Source organism: Anopheles maculipalpis, chromosome 3RL (assembly GCF_943734695.1).
Source record: "Anopheles maculipalpis chromosome 3RL, idAnoMacuDA_375_x, whole genome shotgun sequence".
NCBI classification, from domain to species: Eukaryota; Metazoa; Arthropoda; class Insecta; order Diptera; family Culicidae; genus Anopheles; species Anopheles maculipalpis.
In genome coordinates, this window is record NC_064872.1 from 71,098,063 (window position 1) to 71,120,085 (window position 22,023).

General features: G+C 45.1%; 2 protein-coding genes across 2 annotated transcripts in view; one reads left to right on the plus strand and one right to left on the minus strand.

Moving 5' to 3' along the window:
- Nucleotides 1-22,023, minus strand: part of LOC126562723 (E3 ubiquitin-protein ligase RNF185-like) — a 382,489-nt gene that overhangs the window by 100,796 nt on the left and 259,670 nt on the right. The window lies entirely within an intron of this gene.
- The window catches only part of LOC126561443 (uncharacterized), a 53,261-nt gene that overhangs the window by 19,897 nt on the left and 11,341 nt on the right, over nucleotides 1-22,023 (plus strand). Inside the window, exons 5-6 of the mRNA XM_050217591.1 lie at nucleotides 13,293-13,378; nucleotides 16,193-16,429. Coding sequence (XP_050073548.1) covers nucleotides 13,293-13,378; nucleotides 16,193-16,429 — 323 coding nt within the window. The remainder of the gene's footprint in view (nucleotides 1-13,292; nucleotides 13,379-16,192; nucleotides 16,430-22,023) is intronic.

Consider the following 22,023-nt stretch of genomic DNA (forward strand, 5'->3'; position numbering starts at 1 on the left):
CGCAGAAGAAGAAGAATTTCTCCAATATCTTGACCGTTCCTAGCCATGAAAACCAAGCATAATATGCTGGTAGCAAAAATTATCTGCCAGAGGACCAGTCCTCGACATTCCAATACGTTTTCCAGGAGCAGATTGAAAACGTTGATGTAGTCCTAATTCCATCGTCATAATATATTATAACATGAAGGATACCGGATCTACCACCTTGGTCAGCAATATATCATTAGGATTGATCTCAAACCTGACGTAGCGCCATACCGATTTGGTAAAAAACTTAACAATCGACAGGTTCTACGGTACAAGATTTACCATTAATCCCACCCTGTTACAGTTTTTGTGAGCTATTTTCGTAGCTATTTTTCAGGATGAGATCCTTTAATGGTTATGGGAAACATCTCACATGCCCACCACGCTCAGGATCGTCTCCAAAAGTATCGATCTGAACCATATCGAAAATAAAATCTTCAAGAAAAAGCAGCATTGTCAAACCATGACCTGAATAACATTTGCTTGTCTGCTTGCATCCTTCTGCACTACAACAAATTGCCGGGAAATATTTCTTTCCACTAAAATACAGACACCACCGTGGATGTGCATTTTTCATACTGATATATAAGGTGTTTACCTTGCTCCGTTGTATCCCTGCTGGCGGAGTACCGACTTTAACTACGGAACCAAAATCGACCGCGTAATATGCAAGCAACGAGAATCGTACCCGCCCGGCTCAAGGAAGTGCGCCCGGATATTGAAGTAGTTGCCGGGAAGTTCTGAAACCGTCGAACCAACGCACCTCTCGAAACTCTCGAAAGCCATCCATCTCGCAGGTTGAATGAATCAACGTAAGTAAGTGGCTGTGTACACCTTCTGCAGCCACACCACAACGCTGCTGTACCGGAAGCTGTTGTGTTGAGCGGTAAACAGCCATGCGAATCAGGAACGGAACTACGCGAGTTTGCGCTTCTGAGAAGGGTTCCCCAACAGCCGGATTGATTCATTTACAACCAGCACGAACGAGTTGAAGCGGGCAGATTGTTCTACTACCCTGGACCTGTTTGCGTACGAACAGACGTACGGCGATTGCGATTTTCAAGCCTTCAGACCGAGTACTCGGGAAAGCGCTGCCAGCTTCCACGGAATGGAAGGAATCGGAAGGAAATTTCACTGGAAGCGGAAAAATGGGCACCGCTGTTGATTATTAATTAAGCGTGTCAACAGTCCGTGGTTGAAAGTTGATGAGTTCTAGCCCGTCGATTTTTTTGTCAAGGGAAGATTGTGTTTTTTTTATTCTTTCCTTCGCTTTTCGGGTCCCCTTATCGACCGAAGAAGAACCCCGTGTTTGGGGTTTGATTTTGTTTCATTTCGCACAAAACCCGACATCAGTTCGATTAAGTTTCCATTCTTTGTGTGTACCGTTCGGTAGGGCAAATTTTAAAGTTTTTAGCCCTTCATTATAGCCACGGTTCTCCATGACGGGTCAATAGAGAGCGAGAAAAAAAAATCGAATCATGAGTTTGGTCATAAAATTGGGGACGTTCCGTCCCCAACGATCAAGAGCCTGGCAGGCAGGCAGACAGCCATCACAGTTCGGGCCAAGCAGCACATATTTCTGCTCAATTCATTCCATCGGAATGAACCGAAAGCGCCACCGCTAGCAATCTCCACTGCCCCCCGAAAACGGTGTACTAGCTAGAAGATAAACTTGGGACAACATTTTAATTTGATATTCCTTTGCTCACGCAACCGAAACCGTCCAGCAGCGAAGGGGAGAAGCGAAACCGGGAAAACGGAGTTTTTCTGGAGTCCTAAGCAAACATATGCGGTTTTTCGGTGGTGGTGAGAGTAACCGTTTGCAACCATTTTCTCCCCTACCGTGTGGGGGTGTGTGTCTTGCAGACCAAACACTAAAGGGCAGAAGTTTTAAAAGGATTCTTCCAATCCAGCTCCCCCTCCCCCTCCCCCAAGAAGGCGTATCGGGGTTGGTGTTCCTTGACTCGAACGAGTCGTGGCACGAAATCAAATAGAAAACCGGGAAAGTGAACCATTTATTTTGAGTCATTCAACGTTCGTTTGCCACAACGTACCGTACCGTAGCGCCACAAAGCACAGCAGGCTTACGCTTTTAAGGGTTTCAGCCCGGGCGAGAGGAATCAACGCTTAAGCTCGCACAAGTTTTCTACCCAGGGCAGGGCAGCGCTATTGTCCTTTGACTTCAATCCAATACATTTGTTTGTCCTCAGCTTTCCAACATCTTTCTTCCCGCTTGACCACAAAAAAAGGATCCGGCCATCCTAATCATATAAGGTCAATGATTGTCGATAAAAACGATAACTTTGTGGACGGTAGTAGTAGTAGTAGTAGTAGTAGTAGTAGTGGTCGTAGTTGGTTAGGATAAAAGCAAGATTGCCGATTGTGCGCCTGTGTCGCCCGATCGAAACCGCAACAAACTCTCACTAAATTCCCCAAAAACCATGCCCTCATTGAAGGCCGGAGAAGAAAAAAAAACCCCCCGAAGCCCGGTCGAATAGGAAGATGTTTGCTTTTACTGCGCGATGACCGGACCTACTTGATCCGGGCCACAGTCAGCTGTGTGGCGGTCAAACAGGAAGCTATTCTGAGTGATGTTTGTTCTGGTGCCTTTCGATTCGGCTGCTTTTTAATGCTGCCAAAGACAAACAAATGTGTCCTCGGTATCTTTTTTTTTTGTGGAAAGTGGTGCGTGGGGAGAAGTGTAGAGCGCCGCTAAGGAAAAGGGTTCTCCAAATTCCACGAAGGTTGCATTTACTTCCCAATGATTCATAGCCCCTTCTTTTTTTAAACTGGTTTATTCATTTCACGCTAACCTTATTATTACTTCCAGGCAATTTACAACGGTGTGAACAAACGCGTTGTAAATTCACACGAAATTCAAGTTAGCAAGAAAAGCCACGTTCAGATCAACGATGTTAGCAGCGGATTATTTTAATTTTCACAATCTAATCATCTAGGACGATCGGGAAAGGAGTATCCCATACATATCCGGTTTTTTAATAACACTCACACACACATAGCTAGCAGCCTAAATTCGTTGTACATTTATCCAAATCATGCTATTACAATGTTCTACACATGTGGTTCATTTTCCAATTCCGTTGTGTTGGTGAAGGTATATATGCGCGCACATTATTCATGCCAACCACCCTGGCTGCTTGCACCTGCATTGGTTGCCCCCGGTTGGTCATCGTTTTCGTACCGACAAAACAAGCGCATTACATCGGATTTAATATGCTTCTTTCATAATGGCAGGGATGCAAAGGTACGGGAGGATAATTGCAGCCAACACAGCCAAGGTTTGGGGGTGTGAGCGCGAGCACCCGCTACACGTGTTCCACAAAACACAAACACCAAAACCCATCGAACGCCCGGAGAGTGGAAATGTTTCATCAAACGCCCGTGTACCGGGGCGCGCGTGTAGATTTACAACGGTTACGCCCAGCCCCGGTACTGAAGCACGAGTGTGGTTTTTGTACACGGTCGAGCAAGCAATTACTGTTTGCCCAACCAGGCGGGTGCTAGGTTGGTTCTTGGTTTTGAAAACCCCGACTTTCGTACTGGCTGCTGCTGCTGCTGGCAGTTCCTTAAAACACACGTTTGATACTGGGCACCCCTCAGCCGGGATGAGGTCATTTCGGTTCGGCTAAGAGGAAAGGAAATGGTAAATGCGCGTAATATACGAGCACAATCAACTTAAAGACCTTCAGCATGGCAGTAAGTTCTTCGCTTTTGGAGTCCGTGTCCAGAACGTTTCAAGATGGTAGGATGGTGACCCGGGGACCACCCGGGGGGTCGCAACAGGGTGGATATTAAGAACATATGCACGAAAGAGCATAAGCAATTAGCTGGTGCTTTCCAATGGGAACATTAGCTGGCGAAGGTGGTGGTCAATATGTGAAAAAAGCGAAGAACTAACCGGGAGTTAGAAGTGATGTCTGCTAACGAGGCTGAGATGGAGGAAGGGAAATCAGGATAAGCTCACACTACATCGCATAGCTACGTCCCGTGCCAACCGAGCCGTTCCGAGAGTGTCGGGAAGTTTACCATAAATCAGCTTTTAATTGAGTTAGCAAAAGTATGGTAGCACGACCCGACCCCGACGTTAAGTTGAAGCCATACTAGGAAGAACGGAAAGGGTTTTGGATTCGGGAAAAAAATTGCACCACTGTGTATGTGTCTGTGTGTGTGTGGGAAATGCAGCGATCTGGTGTTGTGTTTGCACGTGGCAAACAACGGAAGGAAACGATGAACAATGCTTGGAAATTTGGATGGGAAATTAGATTAAATTAGAGATAGAAACATTGCTCAAATCAGTGGTACCAAATTCAGATGAATTAGGATGAATGTGTTTGAACGAAATTCGATAAATATAACAACTTTGTAAATAAATATGGTTTAACAAGTTTTCATCTTCTTCTTCTTCTCGATTTAACGACCGTAGAGGTCACGCCGGCCATGGCTTAGTAGACTTGCCGATACCGCGTAGTTGCATAGTCAGGCCTCACTACAGCGGGACAGTCCAGATGAAAATTAAACCCCGGTCCTGCCGTTTAAAGACCGGAGCCGCTGTCGCCAATACCACTGGACCGACACCAAGTTTTAATAAACAGAGTACGCTTTTTGAGTGGCTTTTAAGGCAGGGATATAGGGATCGGGTTGACGCATCCAACGGTATGCCGGACGCCAGGATCAGACCAAAACCGAGCGAGTTATCACTGATTTTCCACGGGAATACTGTTGTTTTCTGCAATAACTGGGTGGGGGATGGAGGTACCTGGTTGAGGTGTTCGGCAAAAAGATCTGCGGCTGCAAGACGCATCTAACGGTGTACAGGACGCCAGGATCGAAGCATAACTGAGCGAGTTATCGTCGATTTTCGTCAATTTTCCACAATAACTTGGCGGGGGGTGGATGGATTGGGTTGGGATGTTCTGCAAAAAGGCGAGCGGCCTCAAGACGCATCCAACGGTGTGCCGGACGCCAGGATCGGACCAAGAATGAGCGAGTTGTCAACGATTTTCCATGGGAATGCTGCTGGCAGAATCCCCCCCCCCCCGCCACTCCCAGATTTTGGAAAATCCCCCGTAGTACCCTTTAATATTAAAAATCATGTTTTGCTGGTGTTTTTAAAAGATTTTCAAGAAAGAAATTAAAAATGGAAAGACAAACTTAAAATGGCACGGGAAAATATTGGTCGTGACGGAAAGAAAATAATTTTCAGACCACTTTTAAAATTTCCATTTGCTACCTCCTCGAATTAATGCTCTCCTGTTACTCCTGGTCGAATTTTGCCGCATCTAAAACCGACCAATTTTGGCCCAAAAATCCGGCCCGGAGCGACTTGTGGTAACAGGAGAGCATCAGTCAGTTTTAAAATCCCGATGCAAATTTTAAAGTTGAAATCCAAACTTAAAATTTCCAACGCAAATTTAACTTGGATTTCGAAAATTTAAACTGGATTTTGAATTTTTTGGCCGGCCCGAGCTACATCCTCGAATACATGCTCTCCTGTTACTTCCAGTCCCTCCGGGTCGGATTTTTGTGCCAAAATTTGTCGGTTTTCGATGCGGCAAAATTCGACCAGAAATAACAGGAGAACATACCAGGCGAGGAGGTGTTAAATGGAAGTTTTAAAAGTTAGCTGAATATAATTTTTTTCCATCAAGAAAAATATGTTTCCGGTCCAGATGGGTGTGTTTTTTTTTTTTATTTTTTGCTGTTTGTTCTCATTTCTGTTTGTTTCTTTAAATTTCTTTCAAAAATATCTCCAAAACATGGTTATAAATATTAAAGGGAACTAAGGACAATTTTCCAAAAACTCCCGTGAAATTCTGCTACCAGCATTTCTGTGGAAAATTTACCCGTCCAGTGATTGTGGAAAAAATGCCAAAAAAGATTGTCATGGATGAACGCGATCGGACCAGGAATGGCCGAGTTATCGTTGATTTTTCACGGGAATGCTGCAGGTGGAATTTTGCGGAAGTTTCTGGGACCAAATAAGCCCGTTGAAAATCGGCGATAACTCGCCGATTTTCTTTCGATAACTTTCGGTCCGATCCTGGCGTCCTGCATACTGTTGGATGCGTCATTGAGCCACGCATCTTTTTGTGCAATAACTTTCAGTTTTTGTCTTATAGAGAACAATGTTCAACGATAATTTAAATAGCAAGTGAGTTGAAAATCCGTTCACATGGCTTCACATGGGTAGCAAAATCGGAAACTTACCAAACTTAAATTCAATGTGATAAAGGGATTTAATTTCCTAATTTCCTCTCCGTTTAGGCGCCTCAGGAAGACTAAATCGGCAACTGGCACCACTCATAGCTGCTCGTCTATTTTACTTTTATTCATAAAGGGTACAAAATCGGGAAACATCCTATGTCTCAGAGGCTTATTTAAGTGTTTCGTTGCTATAAATTAATCCAGCATCTAGGATCCAGCATTCACGATAAATGTTGTATGAATTAAAAAGGAAACCCCAGCATAAAGCGAACGATTGTGTACACACACACACTGGCCCATAGTTTATTCACTTCCGTAACATAACTTTCGAAACATAATTTCATGTTCGATAACAGATTATTATCGATTAGCTTAAACATCGAACGATGGTTCCAGTTTTCCCCTTTTTCGAACCGTTCTCGGGTGATATTTGTGCCTCCCAACAGCCTTTAGGTTGATAGGTTCGTTCCTAGGGACAACTAATAACCTAATCATTTTTCGTCACACAACCCTTAGTAGCCAGCCTAGTTCCCACGCGGGAACGCTGATTATGACTTCCGGAACTGCCAAGATGTCCTCCGGCGATAGGAAGTCTCTTTCTCTCGCTCTGTATCCTTCTTTCCCCTTTAAAACATCCCGCTCCCTTACTTCGAACGCTGACTGGCGGGCCCGTAACCGTTTCGAGAAAACACCCGGTGAATCTTAATCAGAATCTGCCGCCGGAAAGCTCCAAACGACCATTAAGAGTGAGATTAAATTTTAACTTTCAACCTTACGCTTCTCGTCCCACGTTCCATTTACGCTCGGTGACTGCTTAGTCCTGGGACATGGTGCTACTACCACTAATACTACTACAACTACTACTGCTTGTCCAGGCTATACCTCCTTTCGTCGATGTTCGATGTAAAATCTCTTCCGACGACTTCCTACATTCGAACGGGAGCAAGCACACGAGAACACGGACAAGATTGCCTAATTAGTACACGGGGTGGTAATTTCTTGAACGCTCTCACCTGCCAGCCTCTCCCGTTCGATAAGAAAACATCATACCTTACGGTCGCTTTTAACCGCTCTGGCACCTCTTTAGCTTTACCGTCTATCGAGCTTATCAGTGGGAAGAAGAGAGAGATAGAGTGCGTGTGAAAGGTGAGGTAGAAGGGCCATCTTTCACTTTCACGTTTGCTACGTAAGCATAAGGCAGGTTGACGACGACGATACCTTCACAAACGTTCTACAACGCCACCGTACCGAGAATAAAATCTTCGTCACACCCTTCGGTAACATCACCGGAGGCCAACACCAGGCAACCAAAAACATCGTAAAAGATTTAGTTAGCGACGAGAACGGGCACATAATTCCATGTTTGGTTCTCTCTCGCGTTCGGAACAAGACGCCAGCTTTGCCCCGGCCGGTGCAGATTCGTACGAAAAGATTTCCACAAATTTATGACACTAATATTGGCAAATATTAGCAAATAACCGTTATCGATATGGATAACACAAACACACACATAGCGATACAGGGCGGGCTTTCCCCTGGGTGGGGTTTTACCAGGTGTGCGTAAGGCTACCAGGACCGGAACAAGGCGAAACGAGTTCTCAAACACCTTCAGGATAATTGATAATGATGATGAAGCGATGAGGAAAGCGTCGAACCGGGCCGGCTCACCATGGAAGCCCTGGAAACTCTTGGATGTCGCCCGGATTCTTCTCACTATCTTCATTCTTGGTTGCTGTGTTGGTTCGTACCTGCTTGCCTGTGTACGGTAGAACGGTGGCTTATCAGCAACCATCAACCATCCATTGGTACCGACGACCACGTTCTTGTTCGTCGGCTTTCCACCGCTTCAGTCGAGCATTTCTGCTGGCAAGGGAAATGATCCGAATCAAAAATGTTTGCTGTGCGGCTGCCTTGCGCCAAGCCTACACACTTTAGGCCAAACTCCACCACCACCCGGCAGCTGTGGGGTGCAATTATGGATCAAATTAAATTTTCCCTATCTCGTACGCTTGATCGGACGCCGGTGCATGCACTTTTGTTGCTTTCGAAAGCAGGTCCTTTCATATCTTCACTGTGACACTTTCCAACTGGGAGAGCAGGTGGTGGCGGTGGTGCAGGTAAGAGATGCGATTTGGTTACGGAAATGGTTTTATGTGTGTGTGCGTGGGTTAGCTAGCATGAAACAGGACACCTTTATTTTCCCCGAAGAACCAGTCGGCAGCCAGTGCTTCAGCACGAACTTCCAAGCATTTGCTCTCTCCCTACCTCGGAGCAAAACGTTTGGTGCGTTTAAAAATTTGCTAATAATCGGTTATCAGTTTGACAGAGAAGCACCCTGGCAGGGTGGTGCTCATGCACGCCGCAGTACGTTTTGCTGCAAAAAGGCAGCCCCATGAAAAGGAGACCGAAAGATGAGATTTTCAGATAGTGTGCGTTCCGAAACTGCTCGCAAATAATTAAATACCGAGCTGAAACTATTGGCCACACAAATTGGCCTACGGCGGTAGAGTCGTAATTTTGTTATTAGAGAATGCTTCGGTAATGCGCTTGCTAAGGCGTAACTTGTAGGAAGATGAAGCGGGGATGCTTTATTAACCACAAAATTGGTATTATTATTAAAAAAATAGGGATTTAAATATGTAGTTATCTTCATTATCGTATCATATGTCTAGTTTTTACCATTATTCGAAGGGCATTGAGATCGCTAAACGATTGTGAACATGACAGGGGCAGCACCAAATCTCATGCACATGTTCCGAACCGCGCCCAAGTATCGCAACTCCGACTCCGATTCCGACTAAATCAAACCGCTTAAAACCGTCCGGAGCCGTCGGAGAGAGCACCAATGTAGGTGTTGTTGTTTTTATTATTTGTTAATTTTACATGTAGCTTGACATATTATAGCTTAGATTGATACTGGTCTTCCTTTTTAAAACCTTAACACAATACTGTACAAAGTAGTTTGCTCTATTTGCTAGTTTGCTAGTTTGCTTATTTTATCACCTAGTTTGTCCTTATATCTAGGCGTTCGGGATAATTTTGACAGTCACCTACGGAGAAAGAAAAAAATATTTTATGGCAAAATTAATCATCGGGGAAATTTTTTTTTGTTTAAGAAATAGTAGCTTAATATGTATTTTATTCATTTTATTCAAAATATCCGCCCTCGGCTTCTATAACGGTCTCCACCCGTCTCCGAAACCGGGAACAACCCCTGGCGACAGTTTCGCGGGGTAGGGCCGCGAAAACGGATCTGAGCTCCGCCTTGGTGTTGCTGGAGGTTTTGTTGGTGTCCCGTTCCACCGCGCCCCACACGAAATAATCCATTGGATTGAGATCCGGGCAGCTGGAAGGCCACACATTCGGCGCGGTGAAGTCGTTGAAATTGGCCGCCAACCACTTTATCGTTTTGGAGGTTTTGGAGGCGATTGTAAGAGAAGTACCGGAGGTCGTCATTCAGGGCCATTTTCATCGTGGATGGTGTCACCCCCATCTCACGTGCCAACGGCCGAATTCCGATCCCCGGTTTTCCATCACGCGCGCCTGGAGGTCAGCCAGGAAAGCGTCGGTCCACACGCAATCCCGCCGCTGAGAATGTGGTTTTCGTGCTGCCACCGCTTTGTCGTCGTCGCTGTTTTCTCCCAGCTCACTCCGGATCGCCTTCACCGTGTTCAGCGAACACTGCACGCACTGCATGATGTCGCGGTTGTCGCGTCCGGCGCGGATCATCATGATGCATGTGATCCGCTTCCGCAATGTATTCTTTTTTGGCATTTTTTAATCACGGGATGTTTTTGCTGCTTGTTCCGTACACTTTTAGCTGTCGGATGACGTATTGCTTGTTTTCCTATGCCAAATCCATCACGAGGTAAAAACAAAAATGTAACTGTCAAAATTATCCCGAAAGCCCTGTATATTGCCTCCGTTTTATCGTCGTTGATTTTTAATTTCCATGTTTTGCAGTAAGAGACATATTTTTCAATGCCTTGGTTAAGGTTTCTAGTAATGGGTCCTGGAAGTTTGGCAGAGGAGCTCATCGCAAAATCATCGGCAAAAGCAAAATATTTAGTAGACTTTGTTTTGGGTATGTCTGACGTAAATATATTAAAAAGTACAGGGGACAAAACGCTTCCCTGTCGTAACCCACCTCGACAAATTTGGTGCGATTTGTATCCGAGTGTGCGAACTGTTTGGACCAGGGCATACAGATGGACTGTATCTACACTGACCTAAGGGCAGCTTTCGATAGTATATCCCATGAAATACTACTCCGTAAGTTCCATTTGTTAGGCTTTTCCATCAAAATCACAGCATGGCTGAGCTCAAACCTCCTAAACCGCACATATCGCGTTCAATTTGGCCAACACACCTCTCGTCCTTTCACCAGCACCTCAGGGGTTCCACAAGGAAGCAATCTGGGACCGCTTCTATTTATCCTGTTTGTCAATGATCTGTGTTCTGTGTTACCTGACGATTCCTACCTTCTGTACGCTGACGACGTGAAACTGTTTATGCCTGTAAAAACTACTGACGACTGTGAGAGACTACAACATGCTGTTACTGTTTTTAACCTGTGGTGCGTCCAGAACTCATTGACGGTTTGTACAGAAAAGTGCTTTGTGGTGTCTTTCACTCGGACGCGCTCACCTGTTAGGTACGAATATCAGATAAATAACGCCCCGCTTAAGGCCATGATTAGGCGTTTCAATCAATGTTCGTGTCAGTTTGATTTTACGATGTCTATGTCCCAATTTAAAAGTTCTCTGCGTTTATTGTAAATTCTTGTAAAGTATCTTAGCCATAGCAAGCGTGTTTGCCTCGTTAAACCGTTCTCGGTGGACGAATCAATTATTAAACAATAAACAACAATAAACAACAATAAACAACCCGGCAGGGGGAATGAAAGGGTCAGATGTGGATGATTTCAAGTGAACTTGGCAACTACGATTTGTAAGGAAGGAATGAATCAATAGTATGTCTTTCGGACGGAAGTTGAAGCGAATGAGTTTAAATATTAGGCCATGATGCCAGACTGTGTCGAAGGCTTTCTCCAAATCAAGCAGAACCAATTCAGTTGACCTTTTCACGCTACGCTGTAACTGTATGTGGTTTGATAGTCTATTAAGTTGGTCGGTGGTTGAAATTCCTTGTCGAAAGCCGAATTGAAACGAGGGGATAAGTTCATGTTGCAGAAGATGTTTAGATATTTGCTTTTCTATTAATTTTTCAAATATGTTTCCTTGGCAACTAATCAAGCTAATTGGCCTATAACTACAGCTGTAGCTGGATTTTGAGAATCTTTGCTTGGCTTAGCGATCGGGATTACTTTAGCATGCTTCCAGGCCGTTGGAAAGTAGTTTAATTTGTAGCTCCAGATAGCTCCAAAGGCTCCAACGGCTTCGACTGACGCTCCAACGACTTCGATTCCGGACGGTTCCGAACACGGAGTATTGCACCTACCTTCCGGAGCAGGTTCCAAAATTGGTGGAATCATTCTGTAACTACAACCCTGCTTCTACAAGTAGCCTCAAAAGATATTACTTTGGGACTTCAACCAACAAACAAGCCGCTAATTCAATACATCCATTATCTATCATAACAATCGGGCCACATCGTCCCATAATCAAATCCCACATATTTGTCAGCTCATAACTTTCCTGGGAAAAGATAACCATATAAAGTTTAAATCACTAGCTCGAACTTCTCGATGCTGAATCACCTTAAACACGAGCTCATATGAATTTTAGTCCTGCAGTCAAAAACCACATCCACCACGCTTCTTACTACGAGGCTGCATCGGTTCGCTTGCCTAGGCGTCACCGGTGGGATTGACCGAGTGGCCGTGCGTGCCCAACAAACCATCGCCCGCGATCAATGCGGAACAATATGAACTAGTTTCAGGGCAAAACTCTATCTCGTTCAATAAAATTCAAATTTAGCTCCATTCTTGACAAACGCTCTCGCACCGGCAGAACCATCATCGGCGCTTCATCGATCCGTGTGAACCGTTTTCGGTTGAAGCGAAACGCTGCCGGCGCGTCAAGATCAACGGGATGGATCAACTATTTTCCGACAAATTTTCCATCCAGCTTCCAGTGCCACCCATCACGGAGGGACGGTTGGTTGGGTGACTTTTTTGTTAGTTTGCGCTTGAAAACCCATCATGAATATGCATTAATACCAAAAGGGGCCTTCCACCAAAAGCACCCTCCGCCGGTTGGCCACCCTTTCGACGTGCCACCCTTTCGAAAGGATTATTGAAAATGTGTATGAGTTTGAGTGTGTTGATCCCGGGACCGGTACCGCCATCCAACGGTTTGCGAAGGTAAAAGGTTTGTGTGGTACACACAACGGTGGTAGTTTTCATCGTGGGTTAAAGTTTTTCCTCCCCTTTTTCCTCCCAGCATCTCTTCTAGCTGCAGTGCAAGAATCTTCTTTGCTTGTTTGCAAGAGCTTTCATCGAGCGTCCACAAGGAAAGTGATCTTCTGTATGTGCTCTACCCTCAACACTTACTTACAGCCGCTTGTCTGTCGAGGCGATGTTTTTGTTGTCGCGACCGTTCGAGCCTTGCCGGCACTCTCAATAAACGTATATTTCATTTGAATATAGATGAGCCCAGAAACACCCTTTTTCACTTGACCGCGTTCCGGTTCCCACGCACGCTTTTCTACGTTCGCTTTCCGTTGCTTGGCCGCCCCCGGGGGAAGGATGTCATTTTTCATTTTCACCCAACATGCACAACACGCCAGAAATCGATTAAGCGGGCTACGGGCGGTGGAACGTTCGTTACACCCATCCGGACGCTTTATCGAAAGCCGTGTCCCTGGCTGTATATCGGCAAAATTGAAGTCAACGTTTCTGTTTACCTTGAGCCGTTTGCTACCTGGTCCCGGTACTGCGCCAAGGATTTCCATTTCCGGCCAGATTGTACCTTGCTCCAAGCCGTCCAGCGTGAATTATTAGTTTGTTTTGCCACTCCACTGCCATCTTGGTGCTCACACTTATACCACGTTTCCTTGCCATTTTCTTCTCGTTGCAGGTCTTTCATGCACCGATGCAGGCGGGCACGCCGTTTGAATTTCGCATCCGGTACAAATTCATAAGTCAATCAGAGGCTATTGTCAGGTAAAATTATTCCACAGCAGTACCGGCCGGTGTTGGTGATGAAAAAGAAAACAGATATATAAAGGGAACCCCGACAGCTAGGGTTGGGAACTGGGCAATGAGGAATGCTTGGTTTGACATGCACAAGAAAAGCCAGCATGCATATGTGTGTGATGGAGACCGAGAGGGTTGCAACAACAAACTAGCATTCCTGAAATAGGACAACCGATTGAAAGCTCCTTGAAAAGATGAGGAATCACTCCGGTGCCAAAAGGCACAGAACGCCTGGACGAACGTGCAATGATCAAACACTCCAGATACGGACACGAGAGAGCTACAGCTCAAAAGGTAGCAAAATAGCAAACATATCCTTCGGGTTCGGGTTCGGGGATGAATCCTTCCAACCTTATTTCCCAGTATCCTCACGTACACAGAGACTCGCTGCACCCTGGATACAACCTACTGCTGCGGTGCTTCACCGTCCACTCGCAGAAAGCTGACGAAGGAAATGAAACTTTAGTCACCTTGCAATCAAACGCTCTCCCCGAAACCTGCACCCAAGACACCCTCATCGGTCCCTGAGATGCGTCTGAATGCGATCGGTGAAATCGTTTCCCATAGATTTGCCTACCGATCGATTCCGAACACATTCGGCGACAGTTTTACCCTTTTGCATGGCAGCACCTCCACATTTGAACCGCCCGGATGTATGTAAGAGTTCTGTCGCTCACCCACAATGTTGGATGATAGCTTTCCCTTGCCACTCGTTTGAGTTTTCCACCAGCGTCGAAGGTGGTACATGTTCATATTTCCATATGATTTGATTCCTTGCCTCTCTCAATCTTCAATCAATTCCCGCTGCCAAACGGGAAGGACGGCACTCACACTACATACGCTCGAAGGTTTAGCAAACACAGAAGAGACCAAACGTCGTGTGGTGTTTTAGGACTCGAACAAGCAAACAACAAACAGCAAAGATAACCGACATCTTAGCAAAATGGTGCAAGTTTTCGTTGCTTTGCAAATCGCAAAAGCAAATCGTACCGATTGGCACACAAACACTGGCACTGGGGTTTCAATCAGTTCGGTCGATTGCAGCATGGAAACTTGAAGCATGAGGCTGACCACCACCAACACTGTAGTGTGACTGAGTTGTTGGGAGAGTTTGGCACAATTTTCAACAAATTCTTGCTCAATAACATGCGAAGACTGGACGCGTTCAACCTTACTGACAGTACCAGTCTTGTCGTCGTCAGCTTTTTAAGGAAGAATTTTTACAACTTACTTGCATCTTTAACATGTTAATTTATCGTGAAACGATACTTTCAAAGTGAACTCTCGAGATAGAGACTTTTGGTTGCAGGGAGGTAAACCGATGGTCAGGAAGTGTTCTACTTGAAGAAGTTTTGCATTTGTTCGAGTTGGAATCCGTATCTTCCGGAATCGGAAAATCGTGTTTACAGCTTCATGTACTTCAAGGAAGCGTAATGAAGCATTGATGAAGATCTCAACTCTTGAAACAATTCTATTGAAAGGAGTGTAACCGAAACTGATCCGTAAATGTTGTTGTCAATCCTTATACGTCTTTGCAGCTACAACAAACAGCTGTCAAACCATACGCTTTAATCCCTTTAATTCCACATCAAAACACAAAATCCAATCCTCGAAAAATGTACAATCTGTGTGAGATGTTGTTCTATTTTTGATATTCTGTACTTGTATGCTTGCTCAGCGGAGTATAAAGAAAGGAGAACCCCATGAACAAACCTTCTTCACCAGCTTCAAACTATAAGGAAACTTTTCACATCAAGTGCTCCATTGAGACCGTACACGCAGCAATAGCGTACACGAGTCGGTACAGAGTGGCGTATAGTGCCACCCCCACCGAATTTCCAAAACGAGATGCAAAATCGGCATCGAATCCAATCATAGATGGAAATGCTATCAAATTGGATATTGAAATGTTAAATAATTCAACCGTTCCGGGCTAAGCAGCAGAGCTGTGGCAAAACCGATGCAGGTAAGGTAAGGAAATGCCACAACTATCCAAATTGGAAGTTTGTGTCGAAAGCCAGCCATGACGATGGCACTAAACAGTTGCCTCTGAAAATAATCTAAGTGACGATCGTACCGGGGAGCGTTACTCCGGTGTAACGGTTTGTGAAGAAATCTGTTCTTCTGCAGTTCACTCACACAGTTCCTTCTTCGGGGAAAGAAAATCCTACCCAACTAGCCATTCTAACCACAGCCAACAGAAGAAACGAAAGAGGGAAAATGATCAGAAAGTCTTGTGAATTAAATAGAAAGAAAAATCTACATCGTGACATCTATCCATCCATCCTTACTCCGTCATTTCGAGGCCTATTTCAAGGGTCTCACTTTCATTTGCCAGGGCTTTTTTCGGTGTTTTTCCTTCTGAGATTTAGATTCATTTTCTTCGACTCAATTTGAAACCGATGAAGTAGAAAATTGAGCACCAAAAAAACACGACTGGAAAGATAGGGGGAAAAAGCCATACTTTGTCCTTTTAGGGACCCCAATTCTGGCTCATTTTGTCCGATGTCTGTTGACTGTTTTTGCTCCCAGGACGGGCAAAATTGATGAAATGGAATAATTTGAACGCAGCAGTACCGCGTAGGGTTTCGATTAGAAAACTGTTCCGTGTTGTAATCGATATTTTTTTAAAGCAAAACAGGAGAGAATTCTTTTTCAAGGCTTAAGGACACATTTTTCTACGTTTCATCACCAACATCGATGAGGAGTACGACGTTGCAAGGGTTCTTTAATTTTTATCAAGCACTGCTACTGACCTCCTTTCCTGCTTCCTCCCAACAGGTACGGTGCACCGAGCGAACTGCTCGAGCTAGGACGTGTCACGCCGGGCACATACTGCACCCGACAGTACGATGAATGTTACCGGAAAAAGTGTCGCCTTCAGAGTCCAAACTATCCCGGCATGTACCCGCGAAACGTCACCTGTTACTGGACCATCCGGCAGAAGGTGGTGCCGACCTGCAAGCATGCGATGGTAGCAATAAGCCAAGAAAACGAACACAAAGCACTCGTGAAGCGGTAAGTAGACGTAGCTGTAGCACATATAAAATGAGGTTTAAATTTAAATTCATTTGAAGTAAAATTTTACTACTACAATTTTTATGAAGCGCACAAAGAAAGCTTAAGACAGTGAGCTCAACAAAAGCTTAATGAGAAAATGAATGGAAAATAGTTTTGCTTTTCTTAGCCAAAATTTCAAAGAACCGCTAATCCTCTTGTACTGAAATCTGCTTACTTTTTGGAAAATCTCTCACCAAAAGCTTAAAGAATTACCCCTTTTTTTGGCTGGCATGCTAACTAAAACTTGACTTCCGCCGTATCCTCAACGGTAAAAGTTTGCTCCCATTTTTACCGACTTCTTGGCATATACCGTGGGCAAAGCTTTTACGTAAACAATGCTCCCGATGAAAGATAGCTTTAAACTTTACTTAAAACTTTATCCCTGTGTGTTGGGCGACCGTCGCTTAAATATTGTCCAATGGTTCCGGACAGCAGGAACCGCAGCAACTTGTAGTCGCGGATTCTTCTTTGTTGCTGTTGGAAAAAAAACACCATCCAGGAAGCAATTGGTGGTGTAGATGGTGGAAAGTCAACTAGCGCGTTCGCGTCGTGTCTAAAATTAGGCGAGACCGGCTTGGAATCCACAGCTACATACACACACACACACAGAGAGAGATTGTGCTAGGCACACTAAACAGTGGCGCTGTGTTTAAGTGACTGCCAAAAGTGCTCCAATTGTAGCAAAACGCAAATGGAATGGCGTCGGTCGCGTCCCGTCCCGTGCTGGCTGGTTGGCATTGTGTGGGGCCAGCCAGGGTGAAAGAACTTTTCACTTATAATGTGTTTCCTCTTGTTATACGATTGTTTTTCTTTCTGTATGCGCTGGCATGGTGGTGAGGGTGGCCACTCCTGTTTCCTTCCTTGACAGTTTCGCACGCAGCAAGCGGACACAACGCTACACTGTTTCAGCTTTTATTTAACTTGTTTTCCCTTGCTTTTGTTCGTTTCTTTGACGCTTTTTTTTTCTTCCTACTTTTGTTCATGTTTTCTACAACAAGCCTCAAGTCTTGGGTGTCCCCATGCTCTTTGGTTGGCCTGCCAGCCAGTACGCTAGCGCGCCTAGTACTTGCACGACGCGCGGTTTCAACTCAAACAGGAGCAAAACTTTTCACACAACTTTTCATTAATTTAATTCCCTTTTTTCTCCTAACGACCGTCTCCTGGTGGTGGTGTGGGTGGCGGCGGGGTTTTCCACAGTGTACGATTGCTCATTCCGTTTGGCCAAACCCTTTTTTTATCCTAGATCTAGAAAACGTCTGTTTTCGCTTCGCTTCCCGCCGCTCATGAACACCTTTTAGCAGCTGCGATGGCATTTCCTCCGCTTCCTTGAGGGTTTTTGGGGTACAAAAACAAGCAGCTACTAGAAAATTGCTAACTCTGATTTGAGGTTTAAAATAAAACAAAAATGTTCTCCTTGTCCAACCCACCCCGCCCGCCCCGTTACCGTATTTCCTTTGCCTTCCTGCACGTCAGCTGAATTTCGCGGCAGAAAATGGCGTGCCGAGACCGTGGAAATAAGAAACTATAAAACCTTCCATCACGTTTCGAAAGCTTAAGCGTAGAAAGGTAGCGCCGGTGATGACCGTGTGAGGAAACGCTGGGAAAACTGGAAAAGAAATCTTCACCAATACACCCTCCCTCCTTCTAAAACACATACACCTACACACCCAGCAAGCAGGGCAAGAATGTGGGCACAAATTTATTTAATAATTCAGCTCGTATTAAAAGCTTTCCGAGTGGCGTGTTGCAGCTTTGCTTGTGTCGGAAGACGTGCCCGAGCAACCACCCCTAACCTCGTCGGTCCACATACACACACACACACACATTATTTCGGTGCGGAAATAGCAAAAATCTCTTGCCACTGCAAAACTCCCGGAAACAGAGGGGTCCGGAAATGAACACCGAAGAAAACTGTACAGTGTATGTGTGGCAAGTTCACGTTTCGCCCGGCAACGGCCGATTCGACAGTTGCGAGTGAAATTACCAAACGAAATGGAATTTAAAAGTTGTATGAGATCTTACCACCCTTTGCACCGCCGTGAGGGGGTTGAGCGGGTGTGGCGGCACCTTGGAACGTGTACATACGCAGCAGTGTAGGCAGTGTCGGGGGAGGAAGAAAAACAATTGGTACCGGAAACCGCGCTTTTCTCGCAACGACTTTAAGCTTGTGCGTCTTCGTTTCGCGTCTTCATTTTAGCGGAATAAAGAAAAAAGGAAGGATTTTCCCTCCTTTTTTTTTTGCTAATTTCGACTCACATTCGAACGTATCTCCACTTTCGACATCATCGTTTTCGGGGGCACACGTGTCCCACTTCCTGTTTGCTAAATGACTGTATTTTTCGTGTCAACATTTTCGTGGAATACAATCCACGTGCAGCACTACTGCCTGTTCACACACACAAGGAGTCTTATTTGCATAAAGTGGTACAGAGAGACACACGTACCCACATACGCATGGTATCTGTGAATCTGAGCAAATGATTCGTTCTTTGGCAGGATTAAGGTGTGGCGTGCGTTATCGTTGATAAGAATTTCTTGCAGCAGTTGGAAGATTCTTTCTTTTCTACTATCCTGGTGCTTGTATCTTGTATGTATCCCAGTGTTTATGAATTTGTTTGATAAAGAAGCATTAAGGTAAAGGTGTAGCCTAATGACAATAAAAGTAAAACACCATGTTTATGGCAAGCAAAGTTTAAAACTTTCGCGAGGCTTGCGTCGTGAGAATTGGTTACTTATATCGTTAAAATCACACCCAGCCGAAGGATTTTTTATGTAGGTTTAGATCAGCAAAACGGACTGATAACAGTTTTTTTTTTCAATGAGTACCACATTCAAATTTACCACGATGAGATAAAAGCTTGTGCAAGGAAAATCTGGCTCTTGTGTGACGCAGATTGCATACTATCGTTGCTCAAAGAAATACGCCTCAAGTTATGCAATTTTTCCTAAATCTGCTCCACACACGAAATTTCTTCGATTTTCAATCATTAAACAATGTGGTCAGTGTTTGATTAATTGCAATAAGGAAAGGAAAGCAAACAGCACAAACTATACCCCGCGATGCTACAAATAAAATAAATTGCGTCAGCTTTTCAACTTTTCCCACCTCCCGCCAAAAAGCTTCGCTCCAATTTCGTGATTGTTCAAATGGTTCGTTCAATCAGTGCGGGAGTGCTGGTTTCGTTCCCACTTTTTGCATGGCCCCATACCTTTTCCGGTCGCTTCTCCGGCCCTCGCAGGATCGCACGGACGCACCAGTGCAGCATTCGTTCGTGGTGGTACAATTTTCAACATAATTATCAACGTTCCCATCATCGTAAACAACATATTCGGCATAGTCATGCTCACCGTCGCGTGACGTACGTTCCATTCCTACCCGAAGCAGCCATTCAGCAAGGACTGGCAACATATCAACACCAACAACACCAATCGGGACACCGTTTTTTCCCCTGCAGCAAACTTCATTCACTCTGCTGGGTGGCTCTCATGATTTTTTTTGTTCGATTCGGCACCCTCGCTGATCACCCACTTTGGTACATGTCACGTAAATGAAGCGGAAGTTTCACTTAGTGGAGTGTGTGTGTGTGTGTGTGTGTGTGTGTGTGTGTGTGTGTGTGTGTGTGTGTGTGTGTGTTGTTTCGAGTATATCCGAAACCTGGTGGTTTATTATATTATATAGAGGTTATAGAGAAAGAGCATAAACAAAAAAGCACCAAGCCAGTGCTGATGGTGGCGTGTCCCGTAATGGGTAATGGCCGCTAAAAGCACATCTCACCTTCCTTCCTGGGTTGCGTGTGTATGTCTATACGTGTGTCCTGTTTCCGTCATACACATCCAATTCCTTCCATTTCAGTTTTCCCCCTCATTTACGGTACGCGTCGGCAGCAGCAGATCGTTAACATAATTAATAATGAATCATTATGAAAATTTTCCGGAAATTATTTTAATCCAACGTGCCCGACGACGCTCCCCCAAAATGATGTCCTCGGGGTTGTGGGGAAAAAAAAACAAAACAAAACACACCAACCAACGTCCCTTTTTCACTTGCGATCAACCGAAAAACACTCAACATTCCCCAACGAACGCTTTTCGTGTTTCGTTACCTTCATTCACAACACACAAAACAGCTCCCGTCGTCGACGAGAGGGCCATAGTGTGAGCCAACAAGAAAGTCCTCAGCTGTTTTCGTCTCCCAAACGTCTCCCCGAGACTTCCCGAGACTCCCGAGAAAACGGCGCTCAGTCACGCGAGTCGTCCGTCATCGGAAAAATCAAGCTGATGTACCGTTGGCGAGCTCACCCAGCGAACGCTCGTGCTTCTTCTCACGGTGGAAAAATTGTTATATTTATGAATTAATGTTTAATTTTCTTCTTCGCTTTCCTTCCATCAAAATACGGCTCTCAGCCCTCACGCCACTCCATCACCACACTAATTCGCACCCACCCGAAAGTTGGGCCCATTATCGACTTCATCAAGCATTTTGTCGCTTCGTTCGGTCCCTGCTGTCCCGTCCATGCTGCAAGGGAACGACTGTTACAGCACAACGTAAAACCGAGACGTAAAACTTTGACTTCTCCCGGTGCCTATTATTTTCGAGCGAACCATATTGGCGGCACGAATTCCAACCGGGTCAGAAACTGCTCGCGCTGTAAGAAAAGCGCGAGCAAAGGACTTGCAATCCTGCATGCAAACGAAAAACAAAAAAAAAAAAACGAAGCAATCAAGAAAACAGTCTTGGGGTCAATTCAAACCCCAAACGCGGCTTCGGTGACCCACGCTATCTACGGGAGGATAGAAAAACGGTTTTCGATAAGCGTAACTAAATCTGGAATTTGCCTTCTTTTCACCAATATTCGCCCCAAAAAGGGACCGCCAACAACCGAAACCTTTCTGACAATTCAAACAAGCCGCTCGGTCTACACATGGGCGATGCCGCGTTGGGCAATGATTAATGATTCCTCGAGGACCGTTCGGATAGAGGACGATCACGGTGGGGTGCTGTCCATTGATTTGGGGCAGCAGACGCCACAGCAAGACGCGATTTTCTCGAGATTTTCTTGTCAGACAAATGCAGTGTGGGAGAAGGGACGAATGGTTGGCAAACCTGTCCAACTGTTTCCATCCAGCCCCGTCCGGGTTTGAAAATCCTCGATAGGATCAACATCGTCTTACAGCAACTTAACACAAGTTTAATCAGATTTTTCTGATCATCTCGTGAAAGTTTTATTTCCCGCACAGATGTTGCGCTGATAAATGTTCGCGCCTTTCTGTCGTGCGCCCGGGACGAACGGCTGAACGTTGACCGGTGAGGGGCATAAATCTTTCATCTTTTCCCATTTGCACCGAGCGTGTGTGCGTGTGTGTATGGCTGGTTGTTGATTTTGTAAATGCAGAGGGTGCGTTTTGTGGCTTTGGTGGCTACGAGGTGTGAAGTTAATTGGTTTTCTCTAAGCCAATTTGCCAATTTCATGTGAGCGATGGTTTTTGTGCTTGAATTCAAATTTCAAAAGCCGAAAACTCATTTAGAAGCACGGTGTACCGCATTCGACAAG